Raw genomic sequence first — 20,383 nt, 5'->3', positions numbered from 1 at the left:
AGCTGTGACGTTTGTGACGCACGGACTGGGGAACTGGGCTAGGGCCACCAAACCAATCCCACGTGGGCTACCAAGCAGCCCTTTGAGGACAGCGACTTTGGACCGTTACTGAGCTGGATGGGATTCAGATTAGCAATGTAGCGGGGACAAGATGCTCCGCCGTCATTACCAGCTGGCTAGGTTTCACCATGCATTCCTCTTGGCTCACTTCCACCTCATTGTGCCTACTTATCCACCCCCCTTGGAGCCGTGGACAAGTCCCCAGGGAACTGTAGCTGCTCACAAAGCCTCTGGGCAGGGTCTGCCAAAGACACTGTCTGTTCTGTCATCCCTTCCCCTCCCCTCCTCCTGCGGATTGCGCTTTCCATGCTCAGACCTTGTCATTGTCGTTCCACCTGCAAATGTGATTATCCTCCCATTAGCCCCCCTCCTCCCCCCTTCCTCGCTGTGGCTTGTCACTGTCCTGGAGAGACACTGTTACCTTCACACGCCCTCCTCCTGCAACTGTCTGGCTGGGACTTCCCTTCCCTCCCCGCATCATGCTGCTGCTTTTTATTCTCACAGAGGTGCTGCAGGTGACGAAGGGACTAGTTGAGTGGGGTCCAGTTGAAAGGACCCTGGAGCTCAGAGCTAGGCAGGAATCCCAGAGTTCTCCCAAACAAATCCAGAACCAAGCGATTTGAATATAACTGAGTCAGAACCGAAGCAAACTGGCTTGGATTCGGTTTGAAAGAGCCTGAGGCAAGCTGAATTACTTCAGGTTGGGTAGATAGAGACTGAATGTTATTGGCTCATTTTGGGCACGAAGAAGCTTGAATCTAACCGTCTCCAGCCGGGTTACAATTTCCCATTTCCAAAGTTTGGCCCATCTTGTTTGACTCAAATTATCTTTGTTCCGAGGTGCATAATCCAGATCCTAATGCCAAGCGCTCATGTGCTGAGACACCTCTGTAAATGAGAGACAGGGTTCAGTTTTCAGTGTGGTTCTCTGTTCCCCTCCCTCCCTGGGTTGGCATAAGGAAGGAGCCAGGACCTCCTCACGACACTCATCCTGCTGATATAGGAGCAGTTCTGACAGGCCCCAGAGGGAGTTCCATAGGGCCCTCCAGAGGGCCTCCAAGAAAGGGAGCAGGTAAAAAAGGGGAACATGGTGGGACAAGGGCACTGAGCATGCTGCTTCCCTTTGGGTGAGACAAGGGCTGGGGGAGTCACTCCTCTTCCCAGAATTCAAGGGTCCCTTCCCTTCTCTGGAAATGTGAGTGGGGATATCAGTCCAATAGCTCTGCTCTGCACCCAGAACAATGAGATCTAAATCTCTCTGAGAAGAAGATTAGAAAACATGCCCCGTGAGGCAATGCGGAAGGAATTGGGCATGTTTGGTGTAGAGAAGAGATGGCTGAAGGGGGGGGGGGGCGCGGTTAAATCTTCAAATATAAAAAAGGTTGTTAGAGAACCATTGATCACTGGTATCTTTATATGTCCACCAAGGGTAGGAGAAGCAGTAATGAGGCATGAAAGCTGATTGCCCTTAGCTGACTGTGCGCATGCAATACCCACAAACATTATAATTGGTCATAACATTTTGCCTGCTCTTCTTACTATGTTGCCAGTGTTTGCTTCTACACCCTTCTTCTGAGGGCAGCAGTAAATTCCCAGGCGGACTTTGTAGTCTCCCTTAATTGGTCCTGAATTTAACATCCATCATTTTAAGCATGGGGCAGCTTAAAGAGGAGGGACCGATAACTTTTCATTAGTTATTAATTACTTGTGTTCCAGTACCCCTGTTGCGGTAGACACGGTGCAGACACATAATTAGAGACAGTCCTGCCTGGCAGACCTTCCAAAATAGACCAAGAGGACAAAGGGTGGGAGGAGAAACAGAAGCACAAAGAGGTGAAGTGACTTGCCCAAGGTCACGCAGCAGGGTAGTGGCAGAGCCAGGAAGAGAAGCCAGGTTTCCTGAGTCCAGTCTCCGTCTGCAAGGACATTGCACTGAGCTGTTGGAAATGCAGAGCACAAAGCTCTGGAACACTGGCTGCTCCAGACTTGCAGGAATTTCTCCTTGGCAGCTCTGCCGCAGACCCTCTTTAATAACTGTTTGTCCTAGAAGGGTAGTTGAGGTTTTTTTAGGGGGAGGAGAGTTTTGGTTTTTTTGGTAAGTTAGCAAAACTTTGCTCCTCTTGTCTAATTACACTGCTGTAAGATTGTCCATGGAAGCCCCATCCTTGGCAGGGTGCCCTCTTTAAAGTCATTAGTCTTCACAGCAGGAAGAGAAGATCATCAAAGACTTCGTTTCCCAGCAACCCCTGCTGCGCCGTTACGCGCCAGAGGATTGCAGAGAGAGCGTATTAAGTCTGCTGTTCTCTTCCCTGGCCCTGAGCAAAGATTCCTTTGAACTGGGGCCCAGGGAGAGGGCTGCCGAAGCTATCTCCAAACTTGTCTCTGATTCTTTCATTTTAAAACCAATTTAGCAATTAAACTGAAAGCAGAGCAGCTGCAGGAGCACGGGGAAGGGAGTGTGGCTAAATAGAGATGTGGTGTTTAATGTGGAGAATAGGAAGGGATTCACTCTAGACCCTCCTAAGGGGGAGCTTGTTCTTTGCTGGGTATGTGACCCTGATTTAGACTGTGCTGAGATCTAGTGGTGCAAATAGCACATGGTCAGCCACTCTTCCAGGTGAGGCACCGTAATTACTCAAGGTGGCAGCTTCCCATCCACTCATACCAAGGAGACAACCTTCTGGCAGGGACCCATTCTTAAAATTCGATCCTTAATACATCGGTCAAAACTCGAGCTCTCCCATACACCCAGCCTCAGCATGCGAGCCATTGAAAAACACCGAGGCATTGGTGGTAGATGTCCTCCATGCCAGTCCGTCCAGTGACTTATATATGAGGTGTGGGACTTAGCAAGATTCTGTACCAAGTTGGAAAAGTCCATTGCCATCCAACTTTCCTCTCACAATCTGTCCAGCAACAGCAATAACCAGCCGTGTGATGCTCCACTTATCAGAAGCAAAGAGCCAAATGATCAGTCCATCAGGGGATGTGCCACGCGAGTGTATAAAACATTCATTTGCTTTCTCTTTTTCTTTTGCCTTCTGGCCTGGAAGTAGGACTGCAACTGCAACCTCAAGCCCCCATTCTCAATTCTACTTCTGTCATTTCACCAACCTCTTCTTGCCTTAACCGCTGCTGTACATCAGAGGAAAGAAAAGACGAAGAAATTTGGTAACTGGATAAAACTATGGATGACTGGGGAAGAGGAAGGGTAGAAAGGAAAAATCTGTTGCTGCAGAGACCCCAAAGCCAGTTCAGAGCTCTGTGTTTTGAGAGAAGAGAATTCTACTGAGCGCCAGCAGGCAAATTTCATCCTCCCTACCAAACTCTGAGGCACTGAACTGAAACACGGTCAGAATCAGCCCCTCCCATCGGGGCTAAAAGTTGTTCCTGAGATTCAGCTCCATCTCCCTGGAACACCCAGGAGAGCCTTCTGTCCGTCACTCTCTGAATGGGTGATACTAATGAAGTATTGTGAGGAGTGTTGCAACAATGCTAACCGTGGATGCTTTGAATTCCCAGGGCTTTTATTTGCCAAGTGTTTTGCTGTTTTCACTGTCTGCTGCCTCTGTACATGCAAAAGGTTTGACATGATGTGCTTGAACTAACGCATCAAAGAGAATAGCTGAGTGGTCTGTTATGCGTAGCGAACCCATCTGGACATAGGCACCGATTTCCTGATTTCCGTGGGTTGCTTGACCCTGCTCCGTCTCAGGCCCCTCCACCTCTCCACCCCTTCCCCCAAGCCTCACCCCAGCCCTGCCTCTTCCCGCCCCATTCTGCCCCTTCCCACCAGGGTGCCCCATAGTCAACTGGTGCCTCCCCATACTGGGGGGGCACAATCAAAAGGGGAGGTCATGTGTCGCCCTTGGCCATCCCCTCGCTATTTTTTTTTCCCCATGGGTGCTCCAGGGCTTCTGGAATCCCATGGTGAGCAAACTGCACTTTACGGTGTGGTGTTATATGCCTACTCGATGTGTTGTGCAACAGCTCAATTCTTTAAAAAAGACGAGTAGTCTGCTAATGAGCGAGACTCTGTCCTGTTTAATTCTCATAGATCTGCACCATCCCTAGCCCCATGGCTATCAGGAATCTCATCTGGCTTCAGTGGTTTGTTAGCATTCTGCTTCTTGCATTTCTTGCAGATTTTGCACTTGGATACCGTCAATGGCAGCATTCATGCCTGGCCACAATAGAACCTCTTGGGCTCTGTTCTTACACCTGTCAATACCTATATGGGCATGGTAGATTATGCTTAGTATTTCCAACATCATACTGTGTGGTATTATGGCATTGTACCCTTTGTGCAGAATCCCAACATTTCCCTTTGTCTTTCAATGGGATTTGTACCCCTAAATCAGTTAGGTGAATTTGAAAATCCCTCCACTCATCTCTAAGTCCCAATAAGATGTATGCTTGGAAGTCTCTGGTCTTCCATCTAGAATTACTCTCTCAAGCTGTTGTAAGACTGGTGTCATTTTGTGTTTATTCCTTGAACTCATCAAATTTTATTTGGAAGTTGGTAGTTGTATGGTATTTAATTCCAACTCTTCTTCCTGCAGCTCCTGGCTTTCATAGTTTATAGGGACTCTTGAAAGCATGTCCTTTCTAAGAAGTTACTAGGGCTGAACTTCACATTTAATAAGTGCTTTTGCAGTTTCATGATCGTTTCAGACGTCTAGGTGCTGCCCTGCTCAGTAGTTCCTGCGGTGTTTTATGTGTATGTTTGTATTTACTGTGTGCTTTATGGTCAGTTTCTACCTCATCCAATGTCTGCTTATAAACGTGAAACAACTCACAAGCCTCAGCATTTTTTTTCAAGCGTAGCATCACTCTGTTGTGGTTTTGGAGGCATGTTCTACTATGGGATCATCTTTGAGAAAGACAGCCAACACATGAACTTGCGTTGACTGAGATCTCCGGGTCTTGTTAACCTGACATACCGAAGCTTCCATTTAAAAAGTAATTCCCCAAAAGTTTTTCTCTTGCAAATCATGCCATTACTACTATACTGTCTTCAAGCAGCCTTACTTGTGACAAGTTCTTGGAGGCAAGGACCAGCTTTTTGTTCTGTATCTGTACAGTGCTTAGCAGAGTGGTGTCTGCGACTGGGATTCCTTGGTGCTATCACAATACATATGATCAGTAAGTGCTCCTCTCACAACTATATCTGACAATTTGGGGATGAATTTGCTAAGGGATGTTAACATGCCCCTGAAATCTCTAAACAAGGATGCATTTTCGGGTCTGTCCATTTGTACAACTGCCTCCACTTTTCTTGGGTTCAACGGAACTCCTTTGTCACTGAATATCTGGCCTATGTTACTAATCTCATTCAACCCGATCTGGCATTTGTTGCTTTTCAGATTAAGCTCTTTTCTTTGACGCGCTTTGCAGAAATACAGGCTATCATTGTGCTGTTGCTCACTTTCACCCCAAATCAGCTGATCGTCAACAATTGCTTCCACTCCATACAGATCCTCACAGATCTGGGACCACGGTGCTTTGGTACGTAGCTACCAAAAGGGATGTTAAAGATACAGAATTTTGAATTTTCTGTACTTAGTGGGGCTTGCTAGATCCCATATCTTCATCCCAAACTGAAAATAATCATGCATTTTGAAGACTAGCGTTGACCTCCTCAATTATTCTCATAGGGCAGTGCTTGCGTTTGGACCCTATTCTAATCTTTTGGATTTATATATGTCTAACTGGTTTGATTTTTTTTTATTGTGATGACCATAGCATTGACTCAGTAAGTTGGTGTCTATAGTCACATCTAATTTTACCATCTAATGAAGTTCAACTTTGAACTTTATTGCTCAGTGGCAATGGGATATTAAGTGGGATCCATATCAATGTGAAGGGTATACCATTAATGCTGCCCCAATCTCCTTAACATGATCAAGTTCTTTTAAATAATATCTTTTTCATCATGTTGAGCAGATACTGTAAACTGCACAACCATTTGATCATCTGCTTTTGCACCTTGTTCTTCAACCCAAGCACACATCTGTTTTCTGCTGTTTGTTTATCCTTGCAATCTGTCTTTACGTCTTGATATGCATTTTTAATTAGATGCACTTCAGTTCTTCCACTGCATGTCAACACTTTCGTTTGGGAAGCACAGTTTTCATTAGTCCTGCTCCTTCCAAGACAAGTCATCTTCATGCAGTAACTTTGGTTTGATTTAGTTCTAAGGTCTATCACAGATAAATCTGGGTCTAATTAGCCCATCTATTAACTGTTCACATTCACACATCTTTTTTATTATGTAGGTCTGTAACATAATGGTCAATGGTCCCACCTGGCAGCTGGGTTCTGTACCTTTCCCCAGTGACATCCATGCATGGACCGAAGTAGATTTGAAATACCTGAATGGCTTTGGGTTTGTCTGCATTCTAATAAATATGTACCACTGTCACTTCACTAACGTAGGCGCACTCCACCAGTGCAAAGTGAGGCTTCCACACGTGTAGCTTAATTTGGCAAGTTACTCTGGTCTCTGGCAGGTGGCGGCGTCTCGCACGCCGATGTTATTCTGGTGATTTGTTAGTCAGTGGACTAACCTATGGAATGGTTTGCCTTCAACCAATCAGCAAAGCTCCCCTGTTCTGGCTCATGAACCTTTGAGCCTGGCACTCTGGGAACACTTGCATTCTTGTGGGATCAGGGCAGGGAATTATTTCCCTCTCCCCCTTCTCTAATGTAGAGGAACCTCAATTCACTGATTCTCTTTCCTAACCTACAATTGTGTTTGTCTTTTTTAAGACAGGCCAGTTCCTCAGCTCTCCCTTAGTTTATTCCAGGAATGAATTTGTAACGAACCTATTGCTTTGCCTAGGTTGAGTTGTGATGTGCTCTCACTCCGTCTTCCTTCCACTGAGACAGTGTCTCTCTCTGGCTGTCAAGCAAGCTCTGCTGCTTTGTGTCTCTCCCCACTGGTAGCTTTAGAAAAGTCAACAGTTCATTTGTTTTGAAGGCTGCAATGGGGATAGAAGGTCAACAAAACCACAGTGGATTGAAGACTTTTGCCTGTTAGCCTGGTTACATCCAAAATTATTGAGTGGTATCCTGTTGGTGGTATGGCAGCCTTTCTTTCTGCAAGGGGCTACCTGGTCATCTCGCATTTTTACATGATGCTACCAGTTGGCTCTGTCCTTGTCTGCTGACATTTGTTGACTGCTGGGTGCTCCAAGCCCCCTGATAAAATAAGGCTGGCTCATTGCCTGTGACAGCCACAGTCTGTAATGTCTATTGCTAGGCAGCACGGGAGAAGAGGGACATACAAGAAGGAAAAGTGACAGCCTGGTAATTCTGTTTGTCATTGTCCTCTCCTTTCCCGTCCTGCATCTGTCCTTTCTCTCCTCAGGGAGTGCTGCTTGGACTTTTTCCCTCTAATGTTAATATCTGTTACTTTGCTCTGGAAATCTCTGATTGGAAAGGGAATAGGTGGATTGGCACTTGTATACTAGACTTGGTTGAGAGAGAGTTCTCCTCCGTGCTCTGGTAGGCTGAGCCACACAGCTAGCTGTAATTGTTGTGGCTGTGCAGGACGGAAGGAGAGAGGGCTACAACAAACAGAATTACTGGAGAGTAACTTCCCCAGGACCAGGAGCATTGTATGCCAATGCTAAGCAAGGCAGGTGGGCAAGGTGGACTGTGGTGTTTGGGCAAGACAGACCGGTGCCGCAGATGTCAGCATCCAGGCCTGGGAAGTGGGCAAGTGCCATTGGTGTATGAGCTGTGTAAAGCAGATGGGCACAGCTTGTGCTTTTAGTGCCTGGACGGGAGGCATAGTAGACAACATCTGCACCAACACTGGGCGAGGCTGGCAGGCATAATACATGGTGCTGGCTGCAGAAGCAGACAAGGGAGGCATTTCTGAGTTTGCTGAGCCTTGCGTGGCCTCCCCTGTTATTCTGGAGAGGAAGTGCACTGGGCACTGGAAGGATTGCACTTCTGGGGGTTGCAGAAGTGGCCAGAGGAGTCACGTCTGTCATTTCTCAACAGGAAGCATCTAATGCCTCTTTTGGGAAGGGCCCCGCTGGCGAGTGTCTTCGACACTGTGCCCGGGCTAGCCCAGCCTCCCTCTGCAGATCTGTGTGTGCAGATCTCATTTATCACAGGCTGGCTTGGGAGCCAGGACAGCAGCTAGAACCACTTCCAGAGCAGTGGAGCAGCAGTGATAGGGGGTGTGAGAGTGAGGGATTGGCACAGCTGTCTGGTAGGAGGAGGCAATTAGCTAGTGAAGCTGTTTCCAGTCTCTGTCCTGCCGGGAACACCCTGAGATGCCTGAGTGTCACCTCTGGGAGACTCCTGCTCCCTGGATGAATTCCCTTGGATGATGTGGATGGGGCTCGAGAGGGGGTGCTGACTAAGGACAGACCTGAGCCAAGTGGGAGAGGCAGGGAAACACGAGGTTGGAGAAAAGCCACAGATCTCCCAGAATCAGCACATCCTTTTCAACTCCCTGGCCCCAGTACCTGCCCCTCGCTCTCCCACCCTCCTGAGGATCTGCAACACTCCCAGTGCTCAGTTTCAATGGCTTAACTGGCATAACAAGATGCACGTGTGCCCCTCCCTGATTCCTCCCCCCATTATTCCTCCCTTTCCCCTTCCTTTCCCGATCCTCTTCCTCCTTCCTTTCTTCCATCCACATCCCCTCCCCTCTCGCTTCCTCCCACATCCCAACACACAACTTCCAAACCAAGCGAAGTCCTGGCAAGGCTGCAAACAGAAGAGGGGCTAGGGACGCAGGCATCCGGATGAAGTTACAAGGGCAGCGCTTTCCCCGCTTAAATTCTTCTTCTTTTTTTTTTAATCTGCCTCTTTCCATCCCCCGCTGCGCGCCTCGGCTTTGTGAGATTGAAGGACAGCCAGATGAAAAGCTTCTCCGACTTTCAGATCCTCTGTGCACCAAACCGCCCGGCTGCCTCCTCCTCTCTCTGTCCTTCCATTTCCCCCTCCGCCCGCCCCCCCCCCCCAGTTCTCCTTTCAGATCCACGGGCATCCCAGGGAGAAAGTGTCTGCGTTAGCATTTTTAATAAAAAGCTGGCTGGGAAGGATAGCAGGGGGATGGGGGAGAAAAAGAAGTGAAGCAAAAAGCCAAGCCACAGATAGTAAAAGGTCGGCCCATGTAGAAACAGCAACGGAGAGGCAGAGGCCTTAGAAGGAATACAAAGGCTGATCTAATGGGAGCTGTGAGCACCAACAGGCCAGTGGGAAATTGGTGGATCTATTGAACCCCACTTGAAGCTGGTCTTCCAAATGTTTGCTCATGTCGCCCTTTCCTCTCTCTTCCTGGTGCTATCTGAGGTGCAGCCACTACTCCCCAAATCACAGCACACTGCATTCCTGCCTGCCCACTGGCTGGGGATGTGAGTTCTGGGCCAAGGAGGGGGCTTCAGCACTTTGGGGTGCTGGTTCCTTCTTACCGGTTATCTTTGGCCCAGGGTACAGCACTCAGAGATCAAGGGCCGATGGAAAGACTCAGTTAACTTCAGTGGATGTTGAGTCAGGTCCACGTGGAGTCCCTTGGATTGCATTTCAGTGGGTGGGACGTCACACTAGAATGAGTTTGAATTGGCGAGTCACTGTCTCCTCCACGACCCTCATTTTAAATTAGCCAAGAAAATGGATTGTCAGTGTAGATTGTCAGCTCTTTGGGGTCAGGCGAAACAGGGATTTGGGGCTGGGGTTTCTGCCACTGGAGCTCCTCGGCTGAACTTTTCAATACGCATGGCACAGGGGACAGGGCTGATGGCTCCTCGGGACCCTTGCTGCACCCTCCGACACCTCCAGGTGCCTCCTCCACAGGTAGCTGTGCAGGGCTCCTGAGCCCCACGCTGCGAGTCTCCCTGTCTCCCTCACAGTGACTGCAGGAAGCCAAATCTGACGTTCCCATAACCACAGCGAAATGCTCTCGTGCTCTCTGCTACCTCAGCCTGCTGAGGAGCAGCAGCCATTTTCCCGCCCATCACCATCTCCTTCACGTCCTCCTCCTTTCCCCTCAGCACTTCTGCTGTGCATTGGGGGGTAGTTTTTCGTGGTTTGGTGTGGATTCGGTGGGGTGGGTAGCCTAGCCCAGGATAATGCACCTTTCCCTGCCCACTGAGAAATCAACTCAAAATGGCTGCTCTTGTCCGTCCTTCTCTGGGCTGATGTTGACATTTTGACTCAAATAGATTTTTTTATTTCCCCTCAGACATTTTTCGATTTGAAACTGTTGGACGTTTTCATTTTGTGTAAAATATTGAAATCTTGACATTGCAGGACATTGATTTTGAAATGTTTTCATGAAATCGAGGTTCCACTTTTTTTGACTCATGCTAATTCGCCCCGGGTGCTCCCATGTCGGCAGGGAAATTTGTGCTAAAACCTCAAGGCAGCTTCTGAGAGATTTTTGGCAGGAGCCTCTTCTGCTGCATGGGTCACCCCATCTTATAAACGGAGGAAAAGAGAAGTTCTATTTCTACTCCAGGCTAGAGAGCAGGCCCCAAATCCTTTCTTCATCTTGGGGGGTTAAATAAGGTGTGTTCTGTGGATGACTCTCAGAAGGTTCCCATAGAGTGCCTTCCTTTTCAGCCTGAACAGAATGATGGGGAGATAGTTTGTACCTGGACTACTCATTGTGCTTAGCTTCTGACTGGAAAATTAAGGGGAGGTAGCTGTATACACGCAGACCTCCCGACAGTCCCGGGGTTCATGGGACTGTCCTGCTTTGACCCCACCAACCCCCCTGTTCTGGGTGTAGTGGAACATTTCCCGCAGTCAGAGCCACCTGGGGGGGGGGTGGCGAAAGGGGCCCATGCCCCCCCCATTTAATGGACCCCCCCCAAAACCCAGTGGTGTTGTGATGTGGCTCATGGGGTTGCAGAGCCACTCGGGTTTGGCCCAGCTGTCCCTTTGTCTCAGTTTCTGGAGGAATGGATGGGTCAAACCTCAGTGGCGTGGTGTCCCATGCTGGCACTTGAAATGTTGGGAGGTATGTACACAGTTCAGCTCTTATGCTTGCCTTGTGCCACTTGCTGGGTGACAGCCTGAGAGGACTCCATTCCGAGTACACTGACCAGGCTCTGTATTAAACCAGCTATTTGCAAAGCTTAACGCAGAGCTTATCCAACTGCAGCTTAATATTCCTAGCCACCCGCAAACAGACTGACTGCTTGGGGCCTCCCCTCCTGGAAACCCACAGTCTTCCTTCCAGGTTCCCTGTGGGTAGCTACAATTCTGTAGATGCTTCATTATCACTAGCATGTTCCTTGAACTCATTCTCCTGTCCATGCTGTAACCCCTTCACCCCATCCAGACTCTTGGGCTGGTAGGAGAGAAGAAGCCAGGACTTAAAGAATGAAGGGTAAAGGTTACTGCAGATAAAAAATGTTCCTTGGAACAACCGAGCATAGAAAATGTGCACTGAGGTGGGACAGCAGGTTACGGCACCAGGCATTGCATAGGGGTGGAGACCCGGATTTTTTTTTGCAAGTGCAGTCGGTTTGGGAGGTTCCCACCAAGCCCCAATTTTGAGCCATTGTCTCTATAGCTAGACGTGAATGGCAGTCGAGACTGCATTTGCAGGGAGTGCTGACAAGCAGAATTGAGGTGCATTGGCAGAGCTTTGAAGTAGCAGCTTGCCCAATAGCTGGCATACTTTGCTTCATGGCAGCCCTGCTAGTCCCTCACTTTCAGGTTTGCACCCGAATGCAGTGATTGATAGTGAAAGATGAGGTCATTTCGAGCACAGTTAATCCAGTTTGATCAAACACTGAACTGTTTCTGAGCAGCCCTTGTTTCTTTTGTGAGCTCTAAAGACCGTGCAACTGAAACACTTGCCAAGAGCAACAAAAATATAGCAGCAAGGAGCCGGCAGCAATCATGAAAGAGGGAAAGAGCGAGACGCTAAAGGGAAGAGAAAGAGGGAACGAAACAAAGCAGCAAAACTACAGGGGGAAAAGACAATGACTGAAAAGGTGAGAGAAGCACAGAGAGATGAAGTCCCCTCCATTACTTATTTCTGAAGCCAAAAGAAAAACAAAACCCAGCCAGGAAGGAGCCGTATTGAACATGTGTGGCATAGTCCAGGCAGCATTGACGAGGACGCCGCTTTAGAACCTGTGGGGTGCCCCTCCAGCTGCTGCTAAGCACCCAAGACAGGCTTCTCTATCCTCCTTAACCCCACCTCCCTCTACTCCTCATGTTCCAAGTCGGCGTTTTCCTTGCAGCACCTCCCAAGCCCTCTGCCAGACCACAGTGCCACCACTTGATGCTCTCCTGTGTCTAGCAGCAGCCTTCTTGGAGAGACGCGCTGCTGCGCAAGCTGCCTAGAGCAGGCAGTACCTGATCTGGACTCCTCCCCTTGGTACTCAAGAGCATCGTCTTGTATAACGCATCACAGCTGCACTAGGGACAAGTGCAGGAGCAGGGATGGCAACCCACGTAAACAACCCCTGATCCCACCCCACTGAATCACCAGGAGCTTTACAAGTGATGTAATGGAGCAGGATGCCCATTTGGCACTCAGTTGTGCCATGGGCTCTTCTGGGAGTGGCTTCACTGATCTCAGCGGTGTCGAACGCTGGCATGGCTGAGGATCTGGCCCCCGGCTTGGCCCTTGACTTACTCTGACCCTCCCTTATATAAAATGCCATGTCAGTGGGTAGAACATCACTTGGCAGCCCTCTCAGTCTGTGGGAGCATGGAGCTGATGGGCATGTTGCCAAGTGAGACAGCACAAGCTGTGTGGAAGGCTAAGAGCAATCAAGAATAAGGATGGTTTGTTGATTAATGTATTTGCTAGGGTTGACATTTTCACAGGAGCCTACGGGGGTATGATGCCCATAATCCACTGAAATTCCATGGGAGTTGAGCACTCACCCAATAGGCTCCTTCAAAAATCCCAGCCCGCCTAGTTATTTCAAATTATTAACTGCACTGGAGGGTGCTAAAACTTTTTGTTGCAGGGTTGGCCCCATCTTAATGGTGAGAGAGAATCACTTGGACCTTCTCCTCCCCTCCCAGTTGCAGGCGTGTGGACCCCGTTCACCATCCCACGGGATCCCTCTGGAAACTCCAGCAATTGCTTGCTTGGACAATGGGCATTAGAAAAATATTTACCAGTGTCACATGAACAACCACGTTATTCAGCCTTGGTTGGGAAATTCTGCACTGAAATACTCAATGAGCCCCTGGACAGTGAATTATCTTTGTACTTCCTGAGTTGACCATACTTAGGCTTGGCAGAATTCTGTTTCTTTAAAAAAATAATTTTGATGGATAATATTGGTTTATTTTCAGCACTTTTTTCAGTTTTCATTGATTTAAAACATTTTCACAGTTGCACAAGATGTTTGGGGTTTACGCGTTTTCCTTTTTGCATCCATTTCAATTTTCTCAGTTGCCAGAAATTATAGGGCTTGTCAGGCCATAGTTATTTAAGGAGAGACGATGTTGAGATTCAAGAAGTGAAAGCTTTATAACCGTTAAAACACAAGTTGTCAGCATCACATATCAAAATATACAAAGTAAATATCCTTAAATCAAACTCTAATAAGTTCTCCAGCAGCATTTTCCTATCTGTAAATTTTGATTATCATCAATGGGAATTTTTTTGTTGATTTGTGTGTTTGTAGAGCTACAGTAAAGCTGTAATGCAGCCTCTTTGCCTGCTTATTCAGAACCTTTTGAAAAGCAGCACCTTGTTCAGTGATGTGTTGGTTTCCTCCCAAGGCATTATGGGAAGCTCTTAGCTGCTCTCCCGCACATTTCTTGTCACATACAGCAGACAAGACAAGTTTTGGAGGAGTCCAATTTGCGGTCCGAGCTGCAGCGGAAATTCTTGCTGTAGCCCCCGTTGTCCTTGGAGCAATCCCAAACCGGTCCAAAGGAATCTAAGAGAACCTCCAGGCTATCAAAGGAGGAGGAAACCATCAGTTCTTCCCTGCAAGGAGAAGAAGAAGAGGGACACGGTGAAATAGACATTTACCAGCATTTACTGATGATAAACTAAGCCTTCCAGTTCTCCCCATCATCAGGGTCCATTGGCTGTGCAGCATGGGGAAGTTTGCAGTGCATCTGACCAGTCTGATCCTGGTCTGTGGCTAAACAGAGGAGTCCAGGCTCCAAGGCTGTCGATCCGGCACCTTTCACCAGCACTAAATTCACTGAGAGGGGAAAAAAAGCAATTCTTATAATGATTTCCCTGCCTGTGTCTATATGGAACAATACTGTGTCTCCCCTTTTGTTCGCCATCTGATGCACTCCTAAGAGACAAGAATAAGCGCATCTGCAGGAGTATTGAAAGGCTCACAGACAGCAGTGTATTCAAGGTGTCTATGAGACATGCAAGAATGTACGTATTTAGTTCTAAAGCTTGCTTTATTCGAGCCAGTCCAATCTGTGAGATGAATGGCATCCTCCAGTTCTCACCGACTTGACAAGAATCATATTGAATCCTGTTAGAGAAACTAGGCAGACGTACAATCCTGCAATCAGAAATTTTTTGTTGTTGCTAAAATAACTTCAGATTAGAAATTAAGGTGCTTGTGTAATAGAGCTGTAATTACCTGCAGAGAAAATTGCTAGGATTGTCTTCTGCATAGCAATAATTTAGCACCAATTGGAAAATATTCTCCTGCCTTTGTCACTCTGGGCTGCATTCAGAGAGACATGGTCTGAGTTCACCTCTCTCACTGGATGGTGTTATCAGGGGAGTGGGCAAGGCGGGTGACCACTCTGGTATCTCTCCAAAGGCCATTGAAGTCAACTTGAGCTTCTTCTACCAGCATCTTAAAGGCAGATATACCACCATGGAGAAATCTACCACCAATAGGGGTCACCACCATGCTGCTGAGTCTCTTCAGTGCTGGCAGACAAGTGTTCCAGAGGCTGGGTTTATTTTGTGGGAAGTGGAGAAGATAGGTGGGCATCCATGGAGCACCCTGCAACAGGAGTTGACCGTGCTTCCTCTGTTCAGGTTGGTGATACTGGAAACCATCCATAGAGTTCTGCAGGTCTGGGAGCAGTGGGTTGGCCAGGCACTCCATCTTGTCCTTGGTACTGGTGGCGGTGCCATGTGTCATTAGTGACACATCACCACCCTGAGCATTTGACCATCAAGCCACATTCTCTACCAAGCAAGTTGGAGATTGAGCCCATCTTTCTGCCAAGGCCAGAATGCTCTTTGTGGCACATTTTCGATCAAGCCACTTTTAATACCCCAAACGAGAGTTCTTCTGCTACTTCCCTCAGGAGACTATTTCAGACTCTAAAAGAGCCTATTTCTTTATGTTCAGGCTAGATTTTCCCTTTTTGTTTGCTTCTTTTAGCTGCTTCAGCTACTCTAAATAATTCTGCTTCATGCTTGTGTTACACCTGCTCTCAGTCTGTGTGCTGCTATGATGTTTTCCCTTATTGTCATTTAGCCAAGCTACACCTGACTAACTCTTTTTTAATTGTTCCTCCTAATCAGTCCCTCCCGTCCCTTATTATTTTTCCTGCTGTTCTCTGAATTCCTTCCAACTTGTCAATATCTTCCTGCCCAGAAATGGATGCACTATTCCAGGTGCAGTCATTCCACAGCTGTAAACTATGAAATCCCTTGATACTGATGCCTCTGTCAACTCAGCCCACTACTGCATGGGGCTGTTTGGGATTTTGACCCGACAGTGTCTCTCCAACTAAGATGGATGGCAACATATTTTAACTGGTGTTCTCTTTCAAGTATGCATCAGCGTGGATCCCATTTTAGGTGTGCATGCACCTGATGCGCGGGAGATCAGATATGTTTGAATAGTTCTGTCTCTTGGTGTCCTGCATGCTCCAAGTTTTCATGCAAGGGCATAGGAGTGGAGTAGGTGTGATGTACAGGTGTGTATGGCTTGCAGCATTAGGCCACATATTGGCATTCACACATGTGGTGCCACTTGCCAGACTTTTCAGTCCCTCCAACTCTGGCTCAGGTCGGTTTGTTCCCGCAGCAAGACGATGAATAGACAAGAAGGTTTCAGTGCCTCGTGTGTCATTGCAAAGCTGGATTGGAGGTTGGATCTCACAGAAGTGTGGAGAGGGGTGTCCTCCTCAGTCCTTGCTTCAACAAAGACCCTGATCACGTATGTGTCAGGGACAGGCTGGGGAGCTCATTTGGACCATCTACAGACACAAGGGGCCTAGTCCCTAGACGACAGGGAGGTAGGTATGAATGTCCTGGAGCTCAGAGCCATCATACTATCTGTGTGGCATTCCTGCCTGTCTTTTGGAACTTGATAGTGCAAAATGTCACAGCCAACATGGTATGATCAGAATGGGATAACTCTGATGGCCCTTCACTAGGAGTCAGCGACAACCTGGCAGATTTCCTGAGCAGACCAACCCTGCATAGTCCTTGCACAGATTTGTGATAGGACTGATATCCTGCCATTGTGGACCCCCCACAATAGAGTTGTTTGCCATCAAGGACAGCACCAAATCTAAGAACTTTTGCTCCAGGGCTGGACAGAACCCAGGATTGTTATTGGATTCTTTCCCTCTACAGTAGAGCAGAGGTCTGCTGTATGCCTTTCTGTTGCTTCCAGTGGTGATCGTCAAGATCTGGAGACAGGGCCATCGTCAGTCTTGTAGCCTTATGTTGGCTGAGGCAGTTCTGTCTGACAAAGCTGTTACAGACGTTGGTTCTGTCTCCGCTCCAGCTCCCAGCCACCTCCATCTGATCTCACAGCACTACAGCCCAATGCTCCATCCAAACCTGGAGTTGCAGCACCTGAAAGCACTGGTCTTGGCTGGTTCACTAGGGCTGATCCCTACAGGTCCAGGAAATCCTGGTTCACACCAGGCAAATGTCTACCAGGAGGAGGCATTCCTCTAAATGGAAGAGGTTCTCGATATGGGCCATCCGGCATGGTCTGAACTTGGCTTAAGCCATAATATTGAAGATCCCTAACTACTTATTGCACTTAAAACAGGTTGGCTTTGTGTTCAGCTCTGTTAAAATCCACTAAGCTGCCCAAGACTGGGACTGTTCAGCTTGGAAAAGAGACAACTAAGGGGGGGATATGGTCGAGGTCTGCAAAATCATGAATGGTGTGAAGAAAGTGAATAGGGAAGTGTTATTTACCTCTTCACATAACACAAGAACCAGGGGTCACCCAATGAAATTAATAGGCTGCAGATTTACAACAAACAAAAGGAAACACTTATTCACACAACGCTGAGTCAGCCTGTGGAACTTGGTGCCAGGGGATGTTGTGAAAGCCAAGACTATAACTGGATTAAAAAAAGAATTAGATAAGTTCAAGGAGGACAGGTCCATCAATGGCTATTAGCCAGGATGGTCATGGATGCAACTCCATGCCCTGGGAGTCCCTAAATCTCCACCTGTCAAAAGCTGGCACTGAACAACAGGATCACTCAAAATTGCCCTGTTCTGTTCTTTTCCTTTGAAGCATCTGTCACTGGCCATTCTTATGAGCTGAATGTCCCCTATGACATTCCATACAAGCAAGATGATACAGTGACCTCATCTGAAGTCCATTCTTAAGGTAAATGCAGAATTTCATCTGAACAGGATGATAAGCTGGCCTGTCTTTTTCCTGAAACTACAGCTGGTTCTAGGAGAAAAGAAACTATACACGCTGGGTGTGTCCAGGGCTTTGCTTTATCACATTGACATGACCAAACTGTTCAAGCTATCTCCCCATCTATGTGTAGCCATAGCCAGGTATTCTAGAGATCAGGCCATCCATTCACCGACGATATTACACTGTGTTGTCCATTGCATCTCATTGTGTTACCAGCTGACTGATGTGACTCTCCCACTGAACACCAAGTCTCACTCCACCAGAGCTCTAGTATCAGTCTTCTGCTTCGGGAATGTGCTGATGTCAGAAATCTGCAGGGTGGCGACATAGCGTAACCCATTGACTTTTGTCCAGTGCTATACCTTGGCGTTAGCAACTATGTCAGAGGTCAGGTTTGGGAGACCAGTATTTCCATCACTGTTTGACCAATGCAGCTGGTACTCCTCAGTCCTCACATCCAGGTGGGATGCTGCTCGCCTGTCATCCGCAGCAGGATCCCCACTGACACATAATGGAAGAAGAATGGTTCCTTATCCTACAGGAACTGTGGTTCTTTGAGATGTGTATTCAGCGTGGCTACCACGACCCGCCCTCCATCACTGCTTTCGGAGTCCTCTCCTGCCAGGGGTTTGAATTGCAAGGATACTGAGGCAGGGCCACTCTGCCTTTTATGCCCTTATGTGAGAGCAGGAGGAGATGCAGGACATGTGCAAGTCCAATAATTCCGATTTTACGTGCATGAGCCATATGTGTGCTACAAAGGGATCTCAGCTGTCTACAGCATTGGGAAGGACCACACTTACTGTAGTGTAAGTAACCATTCTTTACTGAACTGTCTGATTTTTATGTTGCTTTTATAGCTTATCCAGAGTTTGACAGACCCAGCATTTGAGTCCTGTGGCCAGACTCAGACCTGGCTTTCTTGCATAGTTGCATAGACAGTGTTCATGGGGAAAACATTCACTCCTTCAGCCTCTCTAAAAACAGGCAGCGGAATACAGCTCCATTTCCCCCAAAGCTTTCCTAGACGGCTGCAGCCTCTGGGAAAACAAGCTGCGCAGTGCAGTTGGCGGACGTGTCTGACAAACTGAGCAGGAGATTCAATTAAAGCCACTTACTCTGTAACTGGAGCACCTTCCTCCATTGCTTACATGCGTTCTCTCCTCTGGGAGGCGACCGTGTGTTACATCAGAGGAGACACTATGAGGGGATATGATGAGGTTAGTTTCTTCAGGAGTTTGCTACATGGTGCTAAAGCTTACATATGTGCTTGCTAAATTCAAGAAGAAGAGGGCAGCTAAGGTAATTAAACAAAGTCAGCAGGGCTCCAGGCAGGGGCAGGGGTTTGTCTGCTCAGCGCTGCTTGCAAAATCAGAACAGGATCAGCACTGGTCAGTACTGGGATGGGATACAGCCAAAGGAAACCCAGAATCCCACAGGACGCCGTGTTGCTGATGCAGTAGGTGGGACCCTCCCTGAGTGTTGGTGCCAAACCAATGCCCCAGGACGGTGGTAGGGGACAGTGTGACAGAGGGCAGGGATTCGAGAAATCTCCGGATGTCATTTGGAAGTGGGAGTGTTTGCTCCATTGTCCTGGCCCAGGCCCTGTTTAGGTCATTACCTCCTGCCTCACTGAATTCCTCCTTCAGATTCAATGAACTGAGCTAGTCTTCTTCACTTCCTGTCAGGGCTGGTGTTGGGTGGTGGCAAGCGGGGCAATTGTGCAGGGCCCCACGCCACGGGCCCCCCTACAAAGCTAAGTTACATCATCTCTGTAGAGTCACTGTGGGTAACTGTAATGCGAATATTAGTCATTTAATCGCTAAAAGTGAAAATAAATCACACGAAAGCAGAGGTTTTCAATCTGTGGGGCATGCCCCCCTAAGGAGCGCAGAGGAACGTTCGGGGGTGGGGAACACAGGGATGCCAGGTGGCTCTGGCTTCAGCTGGGTGGGGCCCACTCCTTAGTTTCTGCCCTGCAGCAAGTCTAACATTGGCCCTGCTTCCTGTCCTAAATTGTTGCCTAGTGTTACTGTGCACTGCTAAACAGCAACCCTAGAAACAACTGCATTCCACTGACCAGCGAAGCAATCCCTGGATGTATAGAGAGTGTAACTCTGGTCTCACACCAGCATAAACCCGGTGTGACTCTCCAGTGGGGTCACTTCTGATATTCACGGGTGTATGTGAGATCAGACCCAGGCCCCAAATCTGGTACGTATGGTGCGATACAAACATCATTTTCTTTTTTCCTTCCAGGCCATGGCCATATACAATATTCCAGCGTGGATTTGACTTGGTGCTGGGAGAGCAGCCTTCTGATAAGATCTTTAGGTAAGGCTTGGCTGCCCTGCCAGCCTCCCTGGTTACCTTAGCCCCCTGCCGCCAGCCAGCCAGCCCCTCCCTGTGCCCCCTGGGCACAAACAGAACAATGGGCCTCAATCGGCCATCAATAAATGCATTCCCCAGTTCCCGTGGGTCATGGGACATCCTGTGTGGGTGTCGAACAGAGGGATCTGATCGGCCACGTCTGGGTTGAGCGGTGACCTGGGGTAACTGGTTGATGGGTCTCCTTCAGTACAAACACTAATGCAATGGAAGAAGCAAGCTATTACCGGGCTACCTGCACATATCTGCTGGCTGTGAAGGCAGCTGGGCTTTGAGGGGGGTGGAAAGGGGGGGCGGTGCGCGCGCGCATAGCTGCATGGCTGCTCCTGTGCTATTCTCGGCCACATTTGCTGTCCTTTCCA

The 20,383-nt window shown here is 48.2% G+C and overlaps 1 protein-coding gene and 1 long non-coding RNA gene across 5 annotated transcripts in view; one reads left to right on the top strand and one right to left on the bottom strand.

Moving 5' to 3' along the window:
- Positions 1–20,383, top strand: part of ASTN1 (astrotactin 1) — a 202,717-nt gene that overhangs the window by 123,076 nt on the left and 59,258 nt on the right. For all 3 annotated transcript variants that reach the window (XM_034778724.1, XM_034778723.1, XM_034778726.1), the window contains exon 9: positions 19,893–19,967. In XM_034778724.1, the coding sequence (XP_034634615.1) occupies positions 19,893–19,967 (75 nt within the window). The remainder of the gene's footprint in view (positions 1–19,892; positions 19,968–20,383) is intronic.
- LOC117881445 overlaps positions 1–20,383 on the bottom strand; it is an 80,362-nt gene that overhangs the window by 8,142 nt on the left and 51,837 nt on the right. The window contains exons 2-3 of one of the 2 annotated variants that reach the window (XR_004646794.1): positions 18,752–18,833; positions 13,347–13,999 (exon numbers count right to left, since the gene is read on the bottom strand). This is a non-coding gene — a long non-coding RNA (uncharacterized LOC117881445). Of the gene's footprint in view, positions 1–13,346; positions 14,000–18,751; positions 18,834–20,383 lie in introns of those variants that run through there. The other variant, XR_004646795.1, reaches the window with a different exon arrangement.

Source organism: Trachemys scripta, chromosome 8 (assembly GCF_013100865.1).
Source record: "Trachemys scripta elegans isolate TJP31775 chromosome 8, CAS_Tse_1.0, whole genome shotgun sequence".
NCBI classification, from domain to species: Eukaryota; Metazoa; Chordata; order Testudines; family Emydidae; genus Trachemys; species Trachemys scripta.
Note: the sequence above shows the minus strand (reverse complement) of the source record. Positions and strands in the feature narration are given on the sequence as shown.